The 26,966-nt window shown below is 38.4% G+C and overlaps 1 protein-coding gene across 1 annotated transcript; it reads left to right on the top strand.

Moving 5' to 3' along the window:
• Positions 1-3,555: 3,555 nt before the first annotated feature.
• On the top strand, positions 3,556-26,643 carry LOC103716127 (outer envelope protein 64, mitochondrial). Its single transcript, XM_039127339.1, has 13 exons — positions 3,556-3,923; positions 4,034-4,186; positions 7,372-7,496; positions 8,907-9,032; positions 11,382-11,564; positions 11,894-12,038; positions 13,716-13,884; positions 16,294-16,428; positions 16,570-16,770; positions 17,913-18,040; positions 18,134-18,185; positions 21,125-21,194; positions 26,230-26,643. Exons 2-13 carry the CDS (start codon positions 4,125-4,127, stop codon positions 26,310-26,312), a joined length of 1,479 nt encoding a protein of 492 aa, XP_038983267.1. The 5' UTR covers positions 3,556-3,923; positions 4,034-4,124; the 3' UTR covers positions 26,313-26,643.
• Positions 26,644-26,966: the final 323 nt, after the last annotated feature.

The following is a 26,966-nucleotide window of genomic DNA, read 5'->3' as shown; positions in this document are numbered from 1 at the left end:
GGGCCCCGGGGTCTTCCCGGGGCAGAGCTCCAGTTCTCGAGCGCGTGAGCTCGGGCTCCGGGGCGTCGGGCTCGGCTTCTCCGACCCACCCTGCTCTCACTCCCCAGCGGGCGAGCCGGCCAGTCATCCGTCTGCGGTGCTCGGGACCTGAGCCGAGCAGGGGCCCCGGGGTTCCGGGCTCGTCCTGCCCCGTTACCTTGGGCTTGGGCGGGGCGAGTTCCTCAGGGGCCGGAGGGCGCTCTGAAGGGGGATCAGATGAGCCAGAGTCCCCGATCCCGAAGGGCAGCTCAGCCTTCCGGGATGGCGATGTCGCGCGGACTGTATTTCGCCACGCGATGCTCCCAGCTGACCGGGCCGAGTTCGGAGCTCTCGGCCTCGAAGAGATTATCGACCAGACGTATTGTAACACTGCTCGGGTAAGATGCCTTCTTATCTTGGTCTTATTCGTCGGTATTTCCTTCATTCTTACTCATTGCTATTTTTCCTGCAGCATATTCATGAAGTAGATACTCTGGTATTCATTGCCTCGGAATGCCAGAACGAGTCTCGGCGGTTCCAAAAACAATTGGAGTCAGCCGAGAAGAGGCTGGCTGAGGCGGAGGCCGCACTGGCGGAAGCTGTAGCGCGGAGGGAGGCCACAGAGGCGGGTCAGCAGGCCATCGTCGACGAACTCGAAGAGGAGAGGGCTGCACACTCCTTGACGAGATCAGCACTGCGCACCTCCGAGGCACGCTTGGCCGAGGCCCGTTCTGAAGCCGCCGGCCACAAGTATGAGGGCGGGGTTTTCCGCCTTAGGATCGAGCACCTCGAGGCCCGAGAGAAAAGGGCGCTCGAGCGAGCTGAGAATGCCGCGGAGCTCTTCAAGGAGTCGGAAGAGTTCCGCGACATGTTGGAGGAGGAGACCGTGGACGGATTCCTCCGGGGCTTCGAGAAGTTCCGGAGGCAGATGGCTCGGTACTGCCCCCAGCTCGACCTTTCGGGGATTCGTCCGAGGATAGGCCTAAGTGATGAGACCGAGGTCGAGGTCCCCGCAATCATTGCGGCCGAGGAGGAGCTCGCCGAGATCGAGGCCGGTATGGCCGGTCAGGCGACATCGGAGGCTCCTCCCGAGGAAGTCGCCTGGTAGGGCGTCAGGTGGTCCGAGGTCGGGCGCCTGGTCGGTCGTCCGAGGTCGGGCGCTAGGCCGGTCGTCCGAGGTCGGTTGTCCGAGCTCGGGCGACCAGGTCGGTCGCCCGAGGTCAGTCGTCTGGATTAGGGCGCTTCCGATCACATGCTAGCGACGCGCCCACGTACTTGGGGGGACTTGTATTTTTCCCAACAAAAAGTAATAGAGCTAATTGGTTCAAACTATCACCAACTAATCTTTTTAATCGATTGATATGAAAAATTAATATTATTTTCTATTTATATAAATAATAAAAATTAAGAGTTTTTACAACTAGCTTCTAAATTTTTTATATTTTTATAATAATATACAGTCTTTTTTATACATGTGTAAAAAATTTTGCAAAGCTTTTTGTTTGCATAGTTGATTTGCTAGTTTTTGTTGACTAAATTTTGGTTATGGTAAACCAAGAGTAGTAGAATGAAAAAGTATCTTTGGCTTAACAATAAATGAGACTCGGGAGTTAATCTTCTTGCTTTCGGCCTCTTCTCGTTCAAGCTGGGCCACATGTAGCATAATTTTGGAGATGCACAGGTTAAGGAATCGGTCAAATATGAGGGCTTAGAGCAAAAATATTCAGAAGACATGAAATTAATAATGCTAGGAGAATATAAGTCTAATGTTTTTGTTATCATCTAATTAATCTAAGGGATAATAAGTTACACAATTTTAGAGATTAAGATATAAATACCAAAAAGACAAGAATTAATATATAAATATAAATGATATCAAAATACAAAAATTAAATGCAAGGATAAATTCCATTATATAACAATCATTATTATTTTTATGCTAAAAAAACACCTTGCACTTTGCATGAATTAGCAAATACCCCCTCACATATCTAATTGTCGTATAATCAGCCTCACATTTTTTTGATTGTTGCAAAGTTGCCCATCCTCCTCTCAATTAGGTTAGGGCTTGCCGACAGTGCCTACGTGGCAGGTGACATGGAGGTAGTTTGCTAGAAATGCCACTTGTCAACTAACATAGAGGTAACATAGTGGTGTGGATCTGTCATTATTATCAACCCATCAATAAAACCCATCCTGAAATCTTAACCCTAACCTTATCCCCTCTGTCAACCCTTACGCTCAGCCCCCCTCCCCAAAACGGTTGCATAGCCGCCGCCGCTTCTACTTCCATCTTCCCAACCCTCGTTCGTAGTCGAAATTGGTCAGAAATCAGAAGCATTACGGAAAGAACAACTCACAGACAACAAATCAGAAATTCTATGGAAAATGAAGGCTCAAATTCCATAGTTAATGTTGCAGTGACAAATCCTTCCACAGTCCACCAGTGGATCAATTGATCCTTCAGAATGATACAATCTTCAAGATAAATAAAAAAATTGAGGAAACATGGTTTCAGATGAGAGGGAAGTTCGTCATAACTCAATTGTAATGAAGCCATAACAAAGTAATTATTTTGGGCCAATACACCACGAAAATTATAGGCAATCCATTTCCATTCAATAAAGTAGCAGGTTTACAAAACATCATCCCTCTAGCAGTCTTAATTGCTAATGGAAGCCCACCACATTTTTCCATAATTTCCACCCTAACTTCATTTAACTTGAAATGTAGATCTTAGGTTCTTAGGTTCAGGCTCATGTCTCCAATACTCATGTCTCTTAGGTTCTTCAAACATATTTCTTATGATCTCTTGCTTTGTGAAATTTTAAGAAATAAATATCCATATTCTCTTCTCAAATTTGTCTTTTACCTTATTATAGCAAAACACTTTCTATGCAGTGGTACTTATCCCCAAACCACCCATGCTAAATATTCTAATAGCCTTCAGATGATCATCCACTTCAAATAAGATGGCTTTTGAAACTAATGATTCCTTGAAAATAAGTCGGTTTATAGGAACTATATCTTTTGTAGGGATAGGGGTGGCAGCCGCAGCCGAGGGGACAAGGTGGTGAGGTAGGTTGGAGGTTAGGGTGGAGAGAAGGGATGGTGTTAAGGTTAGAATTTTGGGGTGGATTTTTCTAATGAGTAAGGATGATGATAGAGCTACATCATATAAACCTTTCACGTCAGTTGTTAAGTAGGTATTTTCAGCAAACTACCAATTGATAAGATATTCCATTGAGTTTTGACCTTATATAAAAGGAGAATGGGCTATGTTGCAGTAATATGAAAAATGTAGAATTCACAGGACAGCAATTAGATTTTCAGAAAGCTACTTCCAAATTTATTCAAAACGTAGAAGGTTATTTTTGTTTTTAACTTTTTCTTTAACTGGGAGCACGTGTAACGGCCGTAATCTTCGACCTGTTTGCTTTTGCCGGGGAATCAGCCAATCAGGGCAAGCGGGCGCATAATACACACCGCATATACCCCCGCACACCGCCGCAGACATGAAGGAGAGAAGTGAGAACATTTCCTTTTTATTTTCCCGTCTTTTTAACGATTCATCTAAACCCTCCTTAAACCCTACGCCTCTATCTCTCTCTCTCTCTCTCTCTCTCTCACAAATCGATCAAGCTGGAGCTCTCAAAGAATCTGAAGCTGGGGAAGATTAATGCCTCCAGCACCAAGGTCTGGATCGTCCTCGGCATCAGCGTCGCCGGCGTCCTGATCCTCGCCGAGGCCACTCGCCGGAGGAGGAGGAGATCGAGAGAAGGATCGCCTCCCGTTGAATACTTCGGCGCATTCGTTGAGCGATTCGAGCTCGCTCCCTCCCCTCAGCCGCCGCCGCCAGCCGCCCGCCACCCCCTCGCCGGCCTCAACTTCGCCGTCAGCGACAAGTCCGTTTTCTTCCCTCTCCTTCTTGGCTTCTTTGTGATTTTATTTTCAGTTTCTTTTTTTCTCTTTGGTCGGGTTATGTATTCGTTTTGTTGGTGATGAAAATTTGCAGTTTTGAAATCAAGGGTTATGTTGCCGGGTTTGGGAATCCGGACTGGAAGAAGACACATGAGCCTGCGAATCGGACAGCTGTGGTGGTGTCGATGCTTCTGAAGAATGGGGCTTCGTGTGTCGGGAGGACGGTCATGGATGAATTGGCATATGGGTCAGTATGTCGATCAAAATGATTATTGCTGTTGTCCTTGTTGAGTATGCCTGGAATATTGCTAGTATTGTTCACAGTTTGTTGGTGATTACATGGAATGGTTGCAAGAAAGCATCAATTTTGTACTTAAGCTATCGCGCTGCAGATAAATCAAATAAATCAATTATTGCTGTTCACATTAAAGAGAAATACACCATTAAAAAAATGATGTTTGCAGTGGATAATTTGACTTCCATGGATCAACATTAAGGTGGCCATTTCTATTTGTAGTCCGAGTAGTTCATTCCCTTTTTTTAGTGTGCTTTAAAATCATCTCTTCCACTCATGTCAGTGGAAGTTTAAATAGTAAACTAATTGTTGGCAGCCGTAGAATGGTCACTTATGTCTTATTTGGATATCATATGGCCCTTGTATGCATGATGATAGCAAGGTTTGAAGAACCAACTATAGTGCAGTAGGGCTTGCTGGATATCAAGCCATATTGAGGTGCGCACACTGTGCCATACCAAGGTGTATCAATGAACTGGACGTCGGCATGGGGTGTGCCCCATTACGCACTGTGCCAGTACATGACTGCTGTGCTCCCATATGATGGTACTTTAGCCCTGAATGTTACTTGTAAGTATAGAAACATGAGTTTTATGCTTAAGCATAGTTTATCATGAAGAAGATGGTATTTAGGGGGCTAAATCATTAGGTTGGACTCACATATGTTTTTGGTTTCCTTTTTGGTTCATATTGGACTCTTGGAAGGTCCACCCTCTGATTCATCCACCAACACTTTTTTTATGCAATTCAGATTTGGCAGTGTTATCTAGAACCTTCCTAATCTTTATCTTGATTTATAAGGTATTTGGTAAGTGCGGTTGGAGATTCACTAGTATTTTGCTTTTGGGATTTAACAGTCCAGAACTCCAGATATTTGAATTTCATTTCAAGGAAATTTAACAGTGAAAATTTTAAATTTATTGGTTAATCAACAGCAAAATATATGCTTCCTTCAATTGAAAAGATTGGTCTTTGGAAAAATATTAGGGTAATGTCATTTTTGAGATTCTTGGTTGAACATTTCTCTCAATCTAGATGCTTGTTGATCGGGTTTTAGAATGTGAATATCTTTGACTTCAATGTAAATGCTTTTGACCAACTAGCTGGGTGAGAGGGAATCGTGCTCCAGTTGGTTGTTGGGGCAACCATCTTTGGCCCATATGCGACTGTTTTATTTTTTATTTTTCGATTGTCTAGAAGGAAGTTTTCCACTTTTATTTAAGCTCATCAGATCGGAATTGGTCAACGATTTTGCAATAAACTTATAGGCTATCTGACCATAAGCATCTTCTGGATCTAAGGACTTTAAACTGTAAAATATGAGGCAGTGTAAAATGCATAATGGTATTGCATATCTTGTGGTAAGAAAAAGCTCCTTTTAAATGCTTATGAAACATCAGAAGAATCTACTCATTATTTCGGGAACTTGAGTGCAAGATCCTCCATGAATAAGGGTGAGAGAACACCTTTGTGAATTCCAAAACCACTTTTGTGGTGCATTACTGCTTGATTTATTATTTTTCGATTGTCTAAAAGGAAGTTTTCCACTTTTATTTAAGCTCATCAGATCAGAATACAATCAATTGGTCTATGATTTTGCAATAAACTTATAGGCTACCGACCATAAGCATCTTCTAGATCTAGGGACTTTAAACTGTAAAATATGAGGCAGTGTCAAATGCATAATGGTATTGCATATGTTGTGGCAAGAAAAAGCTCTTTTTAAATGCTTATGAAACATCATAAGAATCTACTTATTATTTCAGGAACTTGAGTGCAAGATCCTCCATGAATAAGGGTGAGAGAACACCTCTTTGAATTCCCAAACCACTTTTTTGGTGAATTACTGTGCATATTCAACATTTTGTATCGTATGTGATGGTTACATTAAGCATACCTCAATACCTAATAAGGTAGAGAACATTGAAAATATGCAACCCCATGTTGTTTCTTTTGGATTTCTAAAGTGTAATTTATTAAAAGTTACAGTTGGGACTTGGGAGTTAATTGGAGATGAGCTTCCATTTACTGGATAAACAATACATATTACATAATGTCTCACTATAATAATAGAAGAGTGAATGGATGCTTGAGTATGTTATCACTGGGTATCATTGAGCTGTTTTATATTGGATAAGAAGTGTTCCTTGCATGTTATGTTGAGCATGTGGGTACCAATAGTGGAGAGGAAATTGTATGGTGATTGGGTTGGAGTGATCTCTAACCACAAATATACGGGATGTCGCTTCACTTAAATGGTGATTTCTTCTTTTGTAGAACTCTTGGATCGCAGGACAGATGATTTTCTTATCCTTCCTACTTCTTTGGATTTGGCTCATCAGCTCATTCAAAGAGTGTATATTTGCTCCCATGTATGAGATATCATGGGGTAGGGTAACTGGGCATCCAAATACTTCTTAGCTTCTATTCTAGTTGTTTTATCACTGGTATTTGTTTGCTTATAATTGTAGCATTTGCTTCTGCAGCTATCTTATCCCATGTTTTATTCACCTGCCCTGCCTCTTTGTATAATTTTCAGTTTTCTAATCAATAGTTTTATATTTTCCTTTTGCAGTCCGTTGTTCTGCATCTGTCTTCCATGTTTTAGCTTTCTTGTAAGCACATGAGGTTTATTGAAATTTGAAAGAAAGGATCCCCCTTAACCAACTACCCAACTTTTCATCAAATGCGGTAGAGTTTTCTGCCTTGTCGAGGTGCAGGAATGCTCCAATATTAGGCCCAATCTCTTGATTTTGAAAACATAGCTAGAAGAAAGTTACAATGAAATCTTTTTCATTTTTTGGATGTTCTAAATCACATGGACATGAAAATTCAACAGGTTATATTTTTTATGTATATATACTTGTACCAAGTATTCAAACAAATCGCATCTCGAAGAGAGGTTCTTTAGGTAGTTATTCTCTTTTATTTTTGTGTCCTCATTATTCTTGAGTAATCAGACTTCATGGTATTTTACATTCATTAGATATCTTTGGCAGCTTATTCTTCTCTTTCTGTTGTTTGTTATGAACTTTATTTTCATATTTGGCAGTAAGTAGCTATCAGTTTGTTATGCCTGCCTTAAGTGGTAACTACCGAAGCTTATCCGTTTAGTTTATTCATGATTTATGTCGCAGTATCACAGGAGAGAACTTGCATCATGGGACCCCAGTCAACCCACAATTGCCATCGCTGGTCCCTGGAGGATCATCTAGTGGCTCTGCTGTAGCTGTTGCTGCTGAACTAGTTGACTTTGCTCTTGGTATATTTCTAATCCTCAATATGCTCCCATCGCTGTGGGATTAAGAAAGTCATTAATTAATTTCTTTCTTAAGGGCAGTGCACCTAAATTTAATGGCCTCAAAAGCAGCCAAATCCTCCCTTTGTGTGATATTTGCTTCATGCCTTGTTCTAAGCATGCAAATTCTCGTTCTGATGTATGTTCTTCCAAGTTAAGCCTGTAGTGGGGATACTTGTTTTATAGCATTTTATCTTAGCCCTTGCTATACCCCGTAATTGGGATGTTTTTTTAAAATAATTTACCTGGTTCTTTCCTCTCCCAAGTTGATGTGGTTTTCCTGACTTCTCTTGTAATTTATTGCTCAAAAATTCTGCTATAACTTCACATTTCTATGCTATCAAACATTTATTCTATGTATTCCTTGTCCGATAGTGGATCTTTTTCTATATTTAGCTCGTTGCTGTGTATAATAAGATTTCTAATCCCAACTGATTATTCATTCATGAGGCATTGAATGGGTAGTCATGTCATTTCAGTGCCTTTTGCTTTTTCTGACTTAAGAAAGATGCAGTAATCAAATTTAGCATGTTCCAATTCAGTTTTGCGACTTTATTAACATAAAGTTTCTTTTTTTTTTTTTCTTCTTTTGGTGAATAGTTACATGTTTCTCCAATTTCTTTGGTTTTTGCTTTAAGTTCATAATTCATTATTTCCTTTTGTGCATGTTTTTTCTGGATAGTTTCGTAGGGTGAGAAATTCGGTTGATTAACTTACACATTTTGGTAGATTTTATTTTGGACTTAATATTGCCTGTTGAACATGGTCTTTAAATGTTAATATGTACTGGAAAGTGAGTTTATAAACATTTTGGGAAAGAGCTAGAAGGAGAGAGACAAGGATATAGATCACATTGCTGAATTAGCTTTCTAATAACCCCTAGAGTATTTTTTTTGCTCATTTCTCGCATAAAACCAAGCTTCATCATGAACTGTACATTATGTACTAGTACAATGCCCTAGTGATTTTTCAAATTAGATGGCCATGGCTTGGTGAGTAGTAAGCCTACTATGAAATCTCAAAAAGCAATGCTGTGGTTTATTTGTAAATATTAGGGCAGTTGCTGACAAACTAATCTTATTGTAACTGCTGTCTGAAAAGAAATGTTTTTGCTCAACTAATTCTCCTAACATCAATTTATTTGAAAATTCGTGTTATTGTTTCTTTGCTGGTTCTTTGTGACTCTGCAGTTTTCCTATGTAATGAGTTGCTCTGTCTTCCACAAGCTTATATCTTTGATGTGAAGTTATTTCTATATCTTCTTCCTGCACTAGCAAGATTGTCCAGTTTACTTTTTCTGATTGCAGATGATGGAATAATACATATATATAATTTATAATTTCTGATGAATTGATGGTACTTTTGTTTGCATAGGTACTGACACAGTTGGAGGTGTGAGAATTCCAGCATCTTTTTGCGAGGTTTTTGGATTTAAACCTTCGCATGGGGTTATATCTTCTATTGGAGTATTGACAAACTCACAAAGTTTAGATACCGTTGGTATGACCAGCTATCTCACCAAGCAACTTCTGCCCTTTTTTGATAAGCGTACAGGCAGGCATGGGCATAGGCACAAGGATGGCCATGTTTGTGTCTTCTATGATCTTGTTTTATTGTTATCCTTCTTTGTGCAATTTGAGTATGATGATTGTTAGTTTTCTGTTTCCTCCATAGTTGTCTGTTATGTGATATATTGCGGCAAGAATTATCTGTTTGTTCCCTTATTGATGACCTAATTCGTCCTTTTTCTCTTCTTTCACAAATTGTTGCTTGCTTTTTAGGATGCAAGAGGGGTCAGACCAAGATAATGGTTAGATCAATGCACGGACGTGCCACTAGTTCGAATTGGAAAAAAAATGGAGAAGTGGCGGTTGGTCATACGGCCTTGAACTTTCAAGTACTTTTATTACTAGGATGCTGTCCTCTCGGAGGGTGGTAACTAAGTAACTAAATTGAGAGAAAACAAAGGATAACACTAATTAAAAATAAAAGATGCCCAATATAAAAATGCGTTAATGATTTGGAAAAGTTCCCCAACCTATTGTTACAACCAGATACTTATAAGTGATTCTTATTAACTATTGGGATAGGTGTCACTACGTAGTTTGACACTTATTCTTGCTGGTTTGCGCCATATGGGCTAATATTGCTGTGTGTGGTAGTTACCTTTCTTCTACTACTTCCATATTCTGGGTAGTGCACCCACTCCTCTCATATTCTGGCAAGATAGGTGTTACTACTTAGTTTTGATATTTGTCCTTGTTGGATTGCGCCACGTGGGCCATTATTGCCACGCATGACGGTTAAAATTCCACTACCATATTTTGGCTAGTGGTAACTATTGGCCAGCCACTCTTCCCACATTTTGGGTAGTGGCAACTGTTGGCCAGCTCCTCTTGGGTTCTGCTCTACTAAGTGCCTCATCCTAGGTTGATAGCATCTCACCTCCATGGTTTGCACCCTTGGTATCCGGTATGTATCTTTGGTAGTCAATCTGATGTTGGCATTCTTTTAGTAGTGTTCAGTTTGCTATCTGAGTACAACTTCGACCTGCTGGCTGAGTACAACTTTGGGCTAGTGGATGAGTACAACTTCGACTTGTTGGCCGAATATTTTGGCCTTCTAGTCAAGTATTTTAGTCTGATGGTCGAGTACAACTTCGACTTGCTGGTTGAGTGCTGTGGCCTACTAGCTGAGTACATCAGTCTACTGGTCGAGTATAACTTTGATTTGCTAGCCGAGTACTTAGGCTTGCTCGATACTTCAACTTGATGGCCTAGTACAACTTTGGCTTGCCATATACTTCGGCCTATTGATCGAGTTTAGTTTGTACTTTGGTCCTTAATCAAAGGTTGACATCCTTCCAAAACTTCTTATTCGGCCTGCAAAATATGTCCTTTCTAAAGACCCACTAATACTCGGTCTATATTGGATGACCTTCAAAGGCATGCTATTGATTAGTCTACAAATTGTGGTCATTGGTCAGCATGTAGTGTAAACACAAACCTATCGCTAGGCTTTGTGTAACAACCATTGGCACTTTTATTGACCATGTCATCCATCGTTTTACATCATTTTGTCTCATTTTGGTAATGACTTTTTCTAATTGTTTACTTCAAAAACTATATAGGCATAGGACTTATTCAATTGAGTGGCCTTAAAGTTTTAGGAAATTGTGCTGTCAATGATTTGAACAAGGACTTAGGAATACCCATGCTGTATTATACCTTCATGGCATTGAGAGCCATGACATGGTGTGCTGTAGTCAGAGATTTAGAATGAAGTTGATTCATGTTCAGATGCCAGCTTAAAAGTATATGACAAGATTGTGAAGCACTAGATGCCCATCTAGCACTATGTAGAATATGTGATTTATAGCACTGACAAGCATAAATTCTTGCCTTAGGATCCATGTTGTGTAGACTGGCAAGGTTTCCTTATCAAACTCTGACACTTCTTTTAAGATTTTTACTCCACAATCCTACAGAAGAAGAAACAATATTATCTTGTTTCTATTTTCCATATGCACTGAAAAGTTTACTTTGTTTTGGCAATTGCTTTTAGAATTTTATTTCGGTCTGTCTTCTTTCACCTTGGTGGAACATTGGCATGGAGATATGTAACTTAGAACTCCTTTTTACAGAACTGAACCATTTTCAAATATTTATGGGTAGTTGAAATGCTATTCCCGTCTTTTTTTCAAAAAAGATATTTTGAGCAAGGTTCACTTAATATTCTTTCTAGGTCTGTGTAAACTTCAGTGAAAATGCTTTTCTGATTTGTTTGTTAAACATTCCCTGATTTCATTATCATTTGTCTCACTTTTGAAAATTTGGAAATATATTTCAGGATGGCTTGCGCGGGATCCATCTGTTTTACATCGTGTTGGGCATATATTATTACAAGCATCTCTGGTGGGGCTTAAAAGAATGAGGCACTTTATATTTGCTGATGATTGTTTTCAGTTTTTAAAGGTTCCAAAGCACAAAACAATGCATGTTATAAGCAAAGCTACTGAAACGTTGTCTGGGTGTAAGTGTACATACCCACGTTGTTATTTTGCATTTCTGGGTTTAAGCGTACATGTCCGTATTGTTATTTTGCATTCGTTGGTTCAGAGGGACAAAGTTTCAGGCTTGTAGCGTACTTTTTAATCTCATTCTGGCGAAAAAAAATGTATCAGCAAAGTTATTGGCACAGTTTTTGGGTTTAAGTGTACCTGGCCATGTTGTTGGTTTAGGGACATTAAATTGTGGCTCTGAGCTAATTTGTTAATCTTGTCTTGGTGAAAGAATATGTAATTAAATATTTGGCAGAAGGAACTCATGGATTTATTATTTATGTTTTCATTGATTATGCAGACCAGACTCCAAAGCATATGAACATTAGTCAGTACATTGCTTCAAATGTACCTAGTTTAAAGGAATTTCATGAACCATCTACAAAATTGCAACAGGGAATGTCCACTCTAAAGGCTCTTTCTACTGTTATGACATTATTACAAAGGTATGTGATCGATAAAGTTATGTTTTGATTGAAAGGTTGTAAATAATGTCTTAATCTTTAGGAATTTATTTTCTTCTTCTAGTACTCATGTATGCTTTGTGTCATATTGCTGCTCCAACATGTTGTTAAGGGTGTTGAGCTACGGAATCATTCATGGTCGTCATACATTTACAGAAAGGGTGGCATTCTAGAAAAATTGAATGCTGTAGCGTACAGAAATATTTGATTTGTCCTTCATATCGAGATCTGTTTTCAAGAAATTTATGTGCTGATGTATGCTGTGTTGCATCACAAGCAGAACATATTAAGACATCATGTGTAACAAGATTGTGCAAAAGGCTTTTGCAAATTTAGATAGTTTGGTGTGTTTGCATGGAAACAGATTATGGATGCTATTTTCTGGAGTTGTGACATTTAGTGGTTTGACTCAAACAAATATGGAATATGTATAATAGTGTACTAATACATACAAAACAGCTCACAACCTTGATGTTGATTGATAATAGAATTGAGAGATGCTAAAATCACTAAAATTGAAGTACTAATTTGTTGCAGCCCTATGTCTGCTAGAAAACCCTATTCAAACCAAAAGAACCAAAACATGGGCATGTAGGTTGGTTTTCGCTCACAAACCTAAACCCATTTTTCTAGCTGTGTCATGTAGGAGTTTGACAAATCATAGTACACTCAACTATACCTGAACTGACCTGGCCAGACTAGACTAGGTCAGAAAAAAGGAACTCCAAAATGCCTGGTGTCGCCAAGTTAGTACCCATCAGAATTTTATTCGAAATTGGGGCCGATCCTAACCGTATGAACTTACTCAAGATGATGCTACCCATTTCTGAATTTTCAATTTCTTTTTTTTATTTACCTGAATGTCATTTTTTACAGAAAACATACACGAAGAAATGATTGCAGATTAGCTGTAAGTTATCCAGCAAGAGTCATATTTTTTGACATTGGAAGTGTGTGAAAAGTCTCCTATTGGTGGGCATAAATTGGGTAATAGAGGCCACCTGATCAACTGTTTGGAGTTCCATTAGTCTTACTGGATTTCCTCTATTTATCATGTAAATAATGTATTTAGAAAATGAAAGATAGACAAAGTCATATGGTTACTCAAGAACCGAAGTTCTAAGGTGGCATAAAGATACCTGAGCAGGCAGCATATACAATTGCCACTATTCTGTTATGAAACTTGGTTTTATGTCTAATATCATTGTGAACCCTCAACTTTGTGTATCTTATCACGGCTATGACTGGATGGACTGATTAGTTCTTTTAAGTTTAAATTAATACTTTGGTAAATGGAGAGAAATAATAATGTTCTTTTACGTAAAGATTAAGGAGTGACAACTAGACTTTGCATCTAAGTTCAATAATGTATTTTTTTTGTTCAATTTAATTGCTACAATTGGTTATTGTGTGTTTGTGCGGACATGGGTGTGCTAGTGTGTTTATGTATCTATATATATATATGTTTAGATATACATACATAGACACAATACATGTGTGTGCCATGTATGTATGTTTATGTTTGGTATCGTCTAGATTTATTTGTTTATTTGAGGTTTATTGCATTCATTGGATGTTAGTTTTTCGCTTGGTAACTTTGCAATTAAGCTTTGTTAGAAGAGCATCACTTCCAGTCTGACAAATTAATTGCCTTTCCAGATATGAATTCAAAACAAACCACGAGGAGTGGATTAACACAGTGAAACCCAGGATAGGTGTTAATATCTCCACTCGAGTTCTTGCAGCTGTGAATTCCACACATGAGAACGTCAAATCATTGTATAAATCTCGGATGGAACTACGAGCTGCACTGAATAGCCTTTTGAAGGTATTCTTTCATTTTTCATAGTATTTTATAGTTTATAGCATATGCACCTATGATATATCTTCCAATTTTAGCTACAATTTGTCATTACCCTTCTTAATTTCTCCATACTTCGATGTAGCATTATAATTATTTTGATAGATAAAAGTTTTTTTTCTAAATGATAAAAAATAACATTAGTGTACAGGAGTTGACATGATGTTTTGGCATAATGTTTTCAATTACGGAACAACTGTTGTACATCCTCCTTCCGGTAATTGATCTGGATTCTCTCTGATGAACCTCTAAAATCTGAATAATGTAGAAACAGCTTCTATCTAACCAATTTTCACTGAACTTGATCTTTAAGCCTCTTGGTGATTACCAACTTTCATTGTATTTCATTTTTAAACCACTCGATCAATTTATTAAATCAGTTTTACAATTCTCTCATTTGTTGCCTCCTCACTTTGATGTCCAGAGTTACTTGGACACCCTAAATCTTGGGCTAGGATGCTTGTGATGCTCCATGACACTTCTTAATGCTTCATACCATCACATAATGATGTCATCACATTACATGTGTAAGAAACAATTCAAACTCGTATGTGAAAGCAATCAAGTCTGATAAAACAATTAGCTAGCATTTTATTAAATTAATGAACTCAGGGAGCATAGGTCTAGCTCATTATTCATTATTTTCATATATCAGTACATATCTACGAGTTATGTAAGTGTTTAGGTGTCCAATTTTCAGTGGATTTTTCTAGACACTTGGACACTCGAACACCCTCCCCCCCCCCCCCCCAAACAAATAAATAAAAAAAAAAGAGAAACACATGCACACATGCATGAATAAAAAAGGGAAAAAAATTGCACCATCTTTATGATGCTACCAAGCTGCTTCTCAACAAGCATATATTTTGCGCTTGTTGTCGTTTTTATCATTTTTGAGGTCAAATATCTTCATAATCCTCCCAAGTTAAGCTGACATTAGTTATTTTTTCTTGATTGATTTCAAGGTTCTAGGTACCAATCTATACTGGTCGATGCAGGCATAACCTACCAACTCTGTTACAGTTCTGGTAGTCTGGTATGATACAGGGCTCAGCATGCTTTGTACTGCAATGTGGTATGGTGGTGTTTTGACTCCAATAGCACACCATGTGTTGATATGGGGTGTAAATACCATATTTACCACAATGGGATCTGGTAGCAAGACTTAAAATATTGATTCAATTAATGGTAACTTTAAAAAGGAATTTTCTTTGTCATTTAATTCCTTTCTGTGTTTTACTTACACTAGGAGTGAGAAATAACAAACAGCACTGTGAAACATCTTGGCTGAAATATGAACATGTACAAACCACACATTCAAACTCTTCTAGAAGACCAACTAGGTTTGGTTTGTTCGCAAGTTCATTCTCTTTTCAATAGAATATCCCAGATTAACTTATAGTACCAAAAATATCAGTATTAGTACTATATTTGTCAAAGTGGTTTTCTTTTCTAACTTAGCTGATGTCTCTAGGTGATGCAAGTCTAGCGTGAATCCAGAACTTCTGGTGGTCAATTTTGCCTAGTTTTCTTGTTTTCCAACCATGTTATGATACCTTCATGGCATCGTAACAGCAGTTCTTTATGGCCAGTGTTTTGCTTCATCTATAGTAGCTTCCCTCGCCACACAACATGTTCTGATATCGAGTCTCAATTCAATAAAGTGTTATACTTACCATCATAAAATGATACAGATCTTTCATATGTTATAATTAGTTATAACTTTATTTATCTAAACCAACATTGTGGGAGGACTTTTGTGGATAACTTCTCAATATCATGTTTATATGTTTGTGATGGTCTGGTAATCTTTTTGATGGGTATGTTGGCAGTTATGTTGATTTGTTTTTGTGATAGTATTTAACTCCTTATTACAAAGGACAAGAAACGTTGGCATGTTGTGGATGCTGTTTTGATTTTCATACAGTGCTGTGCTGGGGCATCTTGCTTTTTCTCCCTTGATTCTCATGCTTTGGGAATTAGATGCTATGTATATATTTTTGAATTTCTTAGCTGCAGTTGCATGTTTCTTTGTCTCCCTTGATCTGTATTTGTTGCTGCTGTTATGGAAAACCATGTAGAGGGTGCTTTCTTTTGATCCAGTCAATCAGCGTCGATTTTCCAATGTCTAAGGTCTTATTCGTCATTTTCTTTGCTTCATGCTGCACACTGCTTAGCTGTCTTCCATGTTTGTTGCATGATTTGCTTAGTATGAAATGACTAATGGATAGTATAATGCTTACATATCCATGCACGTGCAGTCCGCCTGTTATTATATATTTAAGTGATTAGTCTATCAATCTGGCTCATTTTTTAAAAAAATTAAATCTTAATTGTTTTTTTTTTGTTATCATTATTTACTACATTCTTCTTCAGGATGATGGAATTCTAGTAATTCCTACAACAACAGATTTTCCATTCAATCGCAATTCTAAGAAAAAAATGCCTCTGGAGCTAGAAGATCGACTGTATACATTGTTGAGCATTGCTGGGATGTCTGGCTGTTGTCAGGTATTTGGTTGTATTGAACATAATCAATTGCTAACTAAATTGTTATTCTGAATAATTCTGAAAAGGTTAATTCTTTTATTACTTAGTAACCAGTTCTAGTATGATATGCTGCTTATATATTTTGTTATTTTTGATTTGCAGGTTACTGTTCCTTTAGGGAAGCATGATGGCCTTCCAATTTCTGTTTCATTTATAGCAGCTCATGGAGCGGATAAATTTCTTCTTGATACTGTGTTGGATATATATTCATCCCTCCAAGAACAAATTAGCATTTCCTCCAACTCAGTTCCAACACCAGATACCAATGGGAACATGGAATTATCAGAATTACTAAAAGAAAAGGTTCCTTTCTCATTTCTTTTGCCATGCATAATGTATATAGTGCAACTTGATGCAAGTTTCTTTTCATCTTTCCAATGATTTCAGCATGATTAGACCTGCTTGCATGTTACTTTTATACTCTTGGTCTTTCGAGTGCATAATAATCTCGCAGCTGTGTATTCATTTACTTCTGTAAGAAAGCGGCCATGCATTGTAGTTTGTAAGATTTCTGGTCTGGGTCAATATGTGATAACTGATAATTAAGGGCCTGTTATGCATTGCTTTTATTTCTTGTTTTCTATTTTTAATGATAAAATTATAGAAACCGAGACAAAAAATGTTTGGTGCTAGTGTTATCATTTTCTACTTTTGAAAATTTGTTTTCATTATTTCTAGAAAAAAATGAAAGTAAGAAATTCTTACTTTCAGTAATTCTAAAAACAACAAACTCATGTTTTTTTTTATCACCACCACCAACAGCGCCTACGCTACTACCAAGTCCACCACCATCCCCATATTTATTTTTTAAAATAATTGACTATTACCAATCATGTTTATATTTTAAAAAATTAGAAGAAAAGCAGAAAGAGAATTTCCATTTTTCTATCTTTGAAAATAGAAAAAAAATAGAAGTGATGCCAAACGCCACCTAAGATATACACTATATGGCTTTTGGTTACTTTTTCCTTCATCTAGACTCCTTCAATCCTTCTAGTTATGGCATATGAACTTGTTAAGTCTTAGACAGGGGCCTTCCTCTAGTCTATGACATTTATTTGAGAAACCAAGGAAGAGGAAACTGATTAATGCAATTTTTTTCTAATGTGTCACCTGACCTACTTCATTATGATTGCATGCATAATTTCTTAAAAAAATTGTGATGACATGCATTGAGCTACCTGGTGAAGAAGGAAAAAATGAAATCCTGTCAAATTACTTGTACACCCGAACCTTATCTTTAAGAATAAGGTTTGATGGTCAATGTTAGAAGACTGAGTATTATATTGACCAATATAAGGACACAAGTATGGAGTTTCCTCTTCAATATGCAAGACATGTATTAGTACCTAAGTTGTTTACTTTGTCTTAGCACATTTTTGCACTGCTTTCTGATTGGTCTTGATATTCATAAGTAATCCATTGTTCTCAAATATTTTGAACAGGGAAATGCTGCATTCAAGGGAAGACAATGGAACAAGGCTGTTAACTTCTATTCTGAAGCTATCAAAATAAATAATACAAATGCAACTTATTACTGCAATAGAGCAGCTGCTTATCTAGAACTGGGCTGGTAGGTGTATGCTGTTTATTATAAATTCATGATTGTCAATAAATTTCTCATTACTGGGGATTTGTTTGAACAACTGTTATCGATCCTGTGCAGCTTCCAGCAGGCTGAAGCAGATTGCAGTCAAGCAATTTTACTGGATAAAAAGGTGATAATAAGTTTGTAAAAAATATTCTTTGAGCCTATGCATTTGTGAGTTTGCATACTCTGCTTTTTCACTCTTTATTTTGCTGAATAGTAGTTGTATTTTCACTAGAAAAGTCGGGGAAATTAATTGTCCAACCCTTGGTTTGATTCTATTTAAGGATTAAGGCCAGGCGGTGTTTCATTTAGTCCCTTGGGCGTATTCAATATGGATCTACGCATTATCTATACATAGTTATCCTTTTGTATGCACACTTACACATAATTATACATAGTTATGCCTTAATACCGAAGCCAGGGACTCGAGTTAAATAGTTATCAAACCAAGGGACTGGAGCAAAATTTTTGGTCATCAAGCCTGGATTGTTAAATGACACTCAGGGCCTGGAGTTAAGTTCTGCAGAAGTAAAATATGGGATTAATTTTTTTCTCTCTAAATGTTTATCACTATTTTTAGTATCTAATTGGATTTTTGGTAAGTATTTGGAACACTGCTCTGGCCGACCCCAACTAGTTTGGGATTAAGGCTTAGTTGAGTTGAGTTTATTTGGAACACCGCTTCCATTCAATGCTCAATATTTCCGTGAAAGGTGATGTTAGTTTCAATCCATGCATTCCAAAGTTTGATGATATGAAGATGCCTAATAAAAAAAAATACGAGAGAAAAAATTTAGAATGTAAATGATGGGATGCTGGTCTATACTCAGACTTCCCCCTATAGAGGATATGTGTCACACTCATATATATTACAAGAGGGCTGCAAGAATGATACATGTGTCCCACTCATATATTACAAGAGGGCTGCAAGAATGCAAGCATGCCCATCGACCTTTGTCACTTCAGTTTCATAACTTGCTGCCGTCTTTTTATTTTTCTTTTTTTAAGATATAAATTTAGACATCCTAACCTAAATTAGGTGCAGTCATTACCCTCTGTTTGCTGCACATTCTCCGTAATCATGGCATGGAGGTTGGCTGATCTATATTTTATGTCCATAGTTGGATGTGATTCTGGCAGTAATGATTTCATTGTGGTACTCTTGCTGATTATCTCTGCTTGAACTATTATCGAGAATCTTACAATTTGGTCTCGGGTGATTGGTGACATAATTTGAGAAAAACATTAGAATATTGGGGTTGTTAATCCTATTCTTTTATGTATCATTAGAACTTAGATATCAAGTTTGAGGTTGTCTAATGTAGGGCTAGAATTAAAGATTGCATAAGATTAAGTGTGGTGGCATTGGTATCAGGAATATCGTGATAAGAAATGAGGCACGGTGAAATGAGGTGGCAGCGGTATTAGAAATGTTATGCCAAACTCAATCATATGATCGAGAAATGAAGAATGCATTTGTTGTAATTAGGGAAGCTGGTTCGTATGATATCAACTGCTTTCATATCCCATTGTCAGATTTTTTAGAATATTACTGGTGAAATTGAGCCATGTCAGAGGATAAGTTGAAGAAAAACAGGTTCTGACCATGCAAAAAAGGAGCAAATTTGACCTCATAAAATGAGGGTTTCATATTTGGCTTAAGAGGGTTATGCTTGAATAGAAATTTACAAGATTTGTACGAGAAGTTCTACCTGCAAGAGGTTATGCTTTTGATAGTAAGATAGTGGACACATTTGGACTATGACTTCAACACATTGTATTCCTATCATAGACCATTGAGGAAGTTAATGATTTCCTTAGGCAATGTAACATCCCTTTGCTGGTTATAAGCCCCCATCCCCCTTTCCCCCCACCCCTACCCGATCTTTCTTCTCCCCCTACCCTACTATAGTTTGCTTTTGATGCTATTGTTTAAGTATTTGATAAATATTTCACATATGGAGTTGCAACTGAACTTTGGTATGTGCGTATATGTAACCATTAAGTTTTATGGTTAATATCTAGGTAGTCTGGAGAATAATATGCTTTGGATTTAGAATTGCTTTATTTTAAGTATTAAACTGTTGGTGCGGTCAATATCTGATCCTACAAATATATGTGCTAAGCTAACTTCATTGTATAACTCAAGTTTGCACGTCGAACAAGCTAAAATCCTTGCCAAAGCAATGCATTAGTTTCTATTCGTAAGAGTTAGATCTGTTCATGTGTTGGGCGGGGCCAAGCTCAGGCTAGGACTTGTCAAAAGGTCTATACAATTTTCTTAGGCTCGAGCCCGACGTAGCCTGGACTTTGGGCCAACCTTCTAAGCCCAAGCCCGGTTCTTGCTCGAGCCTCAAGCTTCGGATTGGGCTTTGGGCTTCATGATCATTTTTTATTTTTTCCTTAAAAAAACCAAAAAATGTTCAGAAATATTTTGGAAAAATGCTAAACATGAATGGTTAAATATTGTCAACAACCTACAACATGTCTATTATCCCACTAAATTCACATATCAACAATAATTTTCAACGAAATATACAAATATATGAAAAATAAACAAATAACACTAGCAAACTGAAAAAAGTCTGGTCGGGCCGGGCTTTAATTCCCAAGCTCGAGCCCGGCCCATTTATTAAACATGCCTATTTTCCAGGCTTGGCCCGTTTTGACGGGCCTAAATCTTTGGCTCGAGCCTACCCAAAAGGCTCCGGGCTTGAGCGGGCTGGGTGGGCCATCTCGCCCGGATAGGTCTATTAAGAGTTCAATTATTAAAATCAAAGGTGAATGTTCCCTTCAAAAAAACATTTTTCGAAAATTGTGCTTAACATTTAGTTCTAAACTGTTTTCTTTTCAAGAAGTTATTAGATAATACAATCATGTTAAATACGAGCTAGGAGGCCACTCGTTACATTTTGAATTTTGAGGTTAATGGCCTTTTCTATTACTCATTATGCTTTGGGAGATCTATTGCTGCAGAAGGCTAATTTCTCTCTCTCTCTCTCTCTCTCTCTCTCTCTCTTCTGTTACTATTTCTTTAATTGGTTATGTGCCAATTTTTGTCATCAGAACGTCAAAGCATATCTAAGGCGAGGAACGGCTAGGGAAATGCTTTTATGTTATAAAGAAGCTGCCCAAGGTTAGCAGTCTAGCATCGACTTTTCTGTTATTGGAAAATAACATTCTTTCATTATCAAGCTAGTTGCATTGGTATGATGGTTGGTCCTAATTTCGTGTACATGGTGTTTGTGCCTACCTCCAATTGAGAATCTGAGAACTTCTTTTTATATTATTAGATGCAGTCATATGTACATGCATATTAGCAGCCATAAAACACCATTATTGTCATGCATGCATACCTTGTAGAAGTGCAAATACAGCAGTAAGTTTATGTTATTGGGCTGTCAGTCATGCGAACTTGAGTTATACTGTCAAGTAAATGTATATTTTTAATATCAGATTTTGATTTGTGGGATATAGTAGAATAATCCAAGTGTCATTGCAATTAGATGCCTGTATGATATTTTGAGAAGAATTTTTTCTTAACATAGACAAGAATTAGTGGCAATTCATGATATATACATATTAGTAGTATGCATGGATACATTTAATCATATCCAGAACTTTTTTTTTTAATTTTAAACTGGGCGTTCTGTATGGTTGAAAAATTGTCCTCCCAAGGTATATTGCCCAGTACTTAAAAATGAAAGTTCTGTTTAAATGTTCTCATTACCTATTATTTGATGCATAACAGCTGACTTGTTTCTGAACATACTGCACATCATAAGTTGGGATTCCTTTGTCTTAGCGTGGATTGCGTATTCTTCAAACATATTTAGATTAAAAGTTGATTTTATGGATCGTTAAAAACACCATTGAGGAATGCAGTTAACAGCATTTATATGTGGAATGGAAGTGCGAGACGTTACTGAAGATTGTATTAATGAATCGAAATAGCAACTTTTATGCAGAATAGTTTTTCTAACTTCCCCTGTTTCCTTTAAACCCTTTTCTTTACCAACAAATAGCTGACAATTACCAATAGCTTTTTTTAAAAATTGAAAAAGGTAGCATACTAGCCCAGGAGGACCTAGGAAGCCTTGGACGTGCCAGTTAAATGTATGTAGATGTGTTGCACATTATGTCTTGAATTCTACTTTTCCATCATCCAGGAAATAGATTTCTAAGCATGAAATATACAGTTCAGTCATGTTTTGAACATAGGCATTCTTTGTCGAATAGTCATAACCACTAGCCATTTGGATGGTTTCTGCAATTTGATGGTGCACCTCCATTTAGGGTATGGAAAAAATAAGGTGTCCCGATGCACGGGGCTCCCACCACTATGGGGTCTGGAGAGGGTAAGATGCATGCAACCTTATCCCCACATATGGAGAAGCTGCTAGTGTTTTGAACCTGTGACATCTAGATCACAATATTAGCAACTTTACCGTCGTGCCAAGGCCCATCCTCCTATTTAGGATAATGAGATTCTTTTAAATTGATTGGTCCATGGATTTATTTCTAATTTTGAGGAATAATTTGTGCATGACAAACTTTAAATGAAATTCTACTAATGCAACTTTGCAATCAGCATACCAACCAAGTTGTTAGGTTATGTGATCTGCAGTTCTTTCTACTGTCTGTTGGTGCACATGACAAGTGCGGGCTGTTAAAATTATACTTGCACCTTGACGTTGATGAGATTGTGAGTCACATGGTCGATAAAGTTTGGGTTGAAAAGCATGAATTTTTTCTGATGAGAACATCTAATTAACATGGCCTGATCAGGTCTAGCAAGTGTCATTAGTTTTCTACTTTTATGACAATTCAACCTATGGCTCCTTTCAATAGATCAAGCATAGACAGATCACTCTCTCTCGTTCGACATGGATTTCACTGCTAAGTAACCTTGTATTCAATGTGGTCTAAAGTAACTTTAGTTAGTTAGGCTGACATATAGGGGCATTGTATCATGTAAGGTCGGCGGAACTGTCCCGAACCACCCGGTTCGGGGCATTCTGAGCTGTACCGACTGCAGACCGAGACGATTTCGATGACAAAAATGAGACCGACGTCGGAGAGGAAAAAGACAAAGGAAAAAGAGGGAGAGAGAGAGAGAGAGAGAGAGAGAGAGAGAGAGAGAGAGAGAGCAGGGGAGGGAGAGGGAGAGGAAGGAAGAGAGAGAAAGATTGAGGTTGGTCGGTGGAGGCCGGCTGGCTGCCGCATAGAGGAGGGAGCTGCGGAAGAGGGGCTCTCTTCGATCTCCTGTTTCGTAGGGCTTGCTCTGGTCTTCTATTTCGAACGAAACAGGAGACCGGAGAGAGCCCTTCTTCTGCGGCTTCCTGGTGGCTCTCAGGCCTCCGCTTCCTCCGCGCGACGGCTCTCTAGCCTCCACCTCCTTGCGGCTCTCTAGCCTCCACCTTCTTTGCGCGGGAGCTCCCTGGCCTTCCGCTAGCTCTCCGCCGGCCTCCCCCTTCTCTCTTTTTCTCTCTCGTTCTCCTTCTCCCCCGCCTCTTCTATTGTCGGTACATGCCCGACATGGCACAACGTGGGCCCGTACCGACTTGTCCCGCCGGAAAATCGGTACGGTGCCTGGTACTGGTATCGTGGACTTTGGTATCACCATTAATAATGCTCATAAACCTTCCAAAATTATGAGTTCTGTATTTGTTCTGACTTTTGATTATTCAACACTGTAGTCAGAGGTTAGCAACACTTGGTAAATGTGAATTTATAATGCTGGAAGCTTAACAAGAAACTTTGAATCAAGACATCCATGAAATTTATGAATTAACAGTATTATCATGCGGGCGAAATTCAAATGGTATTGACATCAAACAATGTTTAATGGAATGGGTGACTTGGTAATATCAGAAATTTTAAACTAGATTTATTTTGTAGTCTAGATAAAGGGATAACTCAGATCTGCATTATTAAACAATTTTACATTGCATGGATTTGTAGGAAGGTGTTAGACAATTAGCCTACATGTAGGGGTGCAAATGAGCCGAACACAAGCCAAGTTGGGCCCTGTAGCTTGGCTTGTTTTATATTTGAGCTGAGATCGAGCTGTTTATGAATAACCTGTTTAGGAGAGCTAGTAGGAGCCATTTGAGATTTTTATTCATATAATTTGTTGTAATTCTAATTATATTTTAATCCTATAGTTAAATACATTCTATTCTACATAATCCATATTAATTCATAATAAATAATTAAAAGAGAATTATATTACCTATTATGTTTATAGATAATAATAATTAAAATAATATATATTATTTATATATTAATATTTTCCACCTAATTCGAGCCTAGCTTGAGGAAGCTAGGACTAGCTCTAGCTTGGCTTGTTTGTTCCTTATAATAACCGAGCGAGCCATACACAAGCGAAATTCCAAACAGCTTGCTTGTTTGCCAGCCCTACCTGCATAGATGCAAAATCCCCTCCCAATGCATATGCACAAGAAATGCCTCGGGTAGTGGAAGACCTTGCTTGCTTTTTGGTCTTTCCTTTTCATACCAGTGGGAAGCATGAAATCCATAGATCACTGTCTGCAGCTAGTTTCAAGCGTATTTCAGATTATTTTATGAATTACTAATTAGAAAAATTGAGGATAACATGCAAAAAGAACCAGTGGAAGAAAAGAGACATGCATGTGCTCCCCCTTTGCTAGAGGTGGGCATTGGGCCGGGCCATGGGCGGCCCGGCACGAAGCGGGCCGTGCCAGGCATGGCCTGCTTGCTACAGTAACGGGCTGTGCTAGGCACGGCTCGTAAAAAGGGGCCGGGCTGGGTTAAGGATTTCTGGCCCGCGGGTCGAGCCCGGCACGGCTCATAAGGGCCTAGGCTGGCACGATTCGTGAGCCAAGCACGGCACGGCCCGCGGGCCAGCCCGGAACGGCCCATAAGGGCCTAAACTGGGCCCGGCACGGCCCACAAGGGTCTGGGCTGGGCCAGGCACGGCTCGTCCCCCTTAAAATAAATAGGAATAAAATTTTTTATTTATAAATTTTTTTTAATAAATTAATAAATGTTGGGAACTAAGGATTTATTAATATAAAGACACCTTAATGGTGGGGGGTTTGGCATAGACCCCTACCAATTTATTAATTTAAATCAAAATGGTACATGAAGGGAGGTTTGGTCTGACCTCCAGAATACAATAAAAAAGGAGAAAAAATAGAGATGACTCACTTTAACAATTAAAAAAATAAAAATGTACAATTATAAAAAATTAAGAAATAAAAATAAATGATCAAAATCTTACTAACCATCAGTATTCACTATTCAGTAGTGTTTGTATCATCATCATCAGAGGATGTTGTATCATGTCCATTTTTATCTTGAAGTCTCGCCTCAGCATCCAACCAATCTTTGAAGCAGAGAAGCATCTCAACCGTTTCGCCAGTTATTCTACTTCTCTTTTTCCCAAAATATCCCTCAAATTAGCCGTTTTATGGTTGTTGGGAGGGGCAAAATGGGTAAAAAGCCAAAAATAGCCGTTATGGGCCAAAAAAATAGCCGTTATGGGCCAAAAAATAGCCGTTATGGTAAAAAAATAGCTGGCTCGGCCCGTGCCGGGCTTGGCATGGCCTGCCACCCCACGGGCCTAGGGCCGTGCCGGCACGGCCCGTTTAGTAATAGGCCGGGCCAAGCACGGCCCGTTTGGTCTGTGGCCCGGTGGCCCATCTCTACCCTTTGCCCCCTTTGCAATGGCATGCTACTTTATGGGTTTGGTTGTTCCATAAGTACACTAATGTGGATTTTGTCTTTGCATGTGGACTCACCATCTATACTACTAATCTAAAGCTTCCAATTGATAGCGCAGCCTTGTGGTCCAAGTTGATCTGCATCCTTCCCAGCACATAAGCAATGTGGACCTTCTTTCTCTAGTGCCAGATTTGATTCACTATTATAATTAGCCCGAGCAAGAATTATATTTGAATATATGTTTTACTTATAGCCTATAATATTTACCTTTTATGATTGGGTAAGTCAGGGTATTAGTTGTGCATGTAGTAAGTCAAACATGAGGAATACTATCAGTCTTATGCACATTCACATACTGGTGAGTTTTAGCTCTTTGTTGGAGGTCGTACTTCTCAAAAGTAAGTTTGTTATCACATGAGCAAGTAACCTGATTAGTTAATTAATTTATTTTTTCCTTCCAGATTTTAAGCACGCTTTAGTTCTCGAACCCCAAAACAAGACTGCACTTGCAGCCGAGAAAAGATTAAGGAAATTGACGGGCTGATATCATGACCAATGGCCGACTACATATTCTCTACAAATCGGAGGAAATATTTTTGCAGAAGCTGAACAGCAATTCATACATCAAATATTTAATTATGCCCATCCGTTGAGGATGAAAATTGTGAATTTTTCAAACAAATAGTATATTTGTTTGTATTATTGCTGCTACAAATTTTCCTAATTACTACGACTTGTAATATAGACTTGTTTGAGAATCATACAAATGAAGGAAATCATGTGGCGAACAAATTTTGCACTGGATTGATTCGAAGGTGCTCGTGAATTGTGAAATTTGAATAAATTTTTAAGATCCTTTTGGTTGCTTTGCCCCATATCATATGCTTTGCAACTGTTTCCAATATTGATATCAAATGCTGATGATGTTGTGGGACTAATATCAGACACACCTTGAAGCTGCTTGCTGTGATGCAGTTACAATTGTCAAACCCTCAGTTTATGTGAATGGACAATGTATAATCGTAGAAGTGTATTCTGATGTATCTTCCTTATATAAGATGAGATGCACTAATCTTGCCAGGAATGGGAATCCACAGCATTGGCGACGAAAAGTGGGGACGATGTTTGCCAATTGATTTGATTGTAATGGAGTTTAAGGAAGGGGAAGCCTCTTGAATGAGTGGAGGCGTTTTCAATG

The sequence above is a fragment of the Phoenix dactylifera genome, chromosome 6 (genome assembly GCF_009389715.1).
Source record: "Phoenix dactylifera cultivar Barhee BC4 chromosome 6, palm_55x_up_171113_PBpolish2nd_filt_p, whole genome shotgun sequence".
NCBI lineage: Eukaryota > Viridiplantae > Streptophyta > Magnoliopsida > Arecales > Arecaceae > Phoenix > Phoenix dactylifera.
This window is presented reverse-complemented; position numbering and strand designations above follow the sequence as displayed.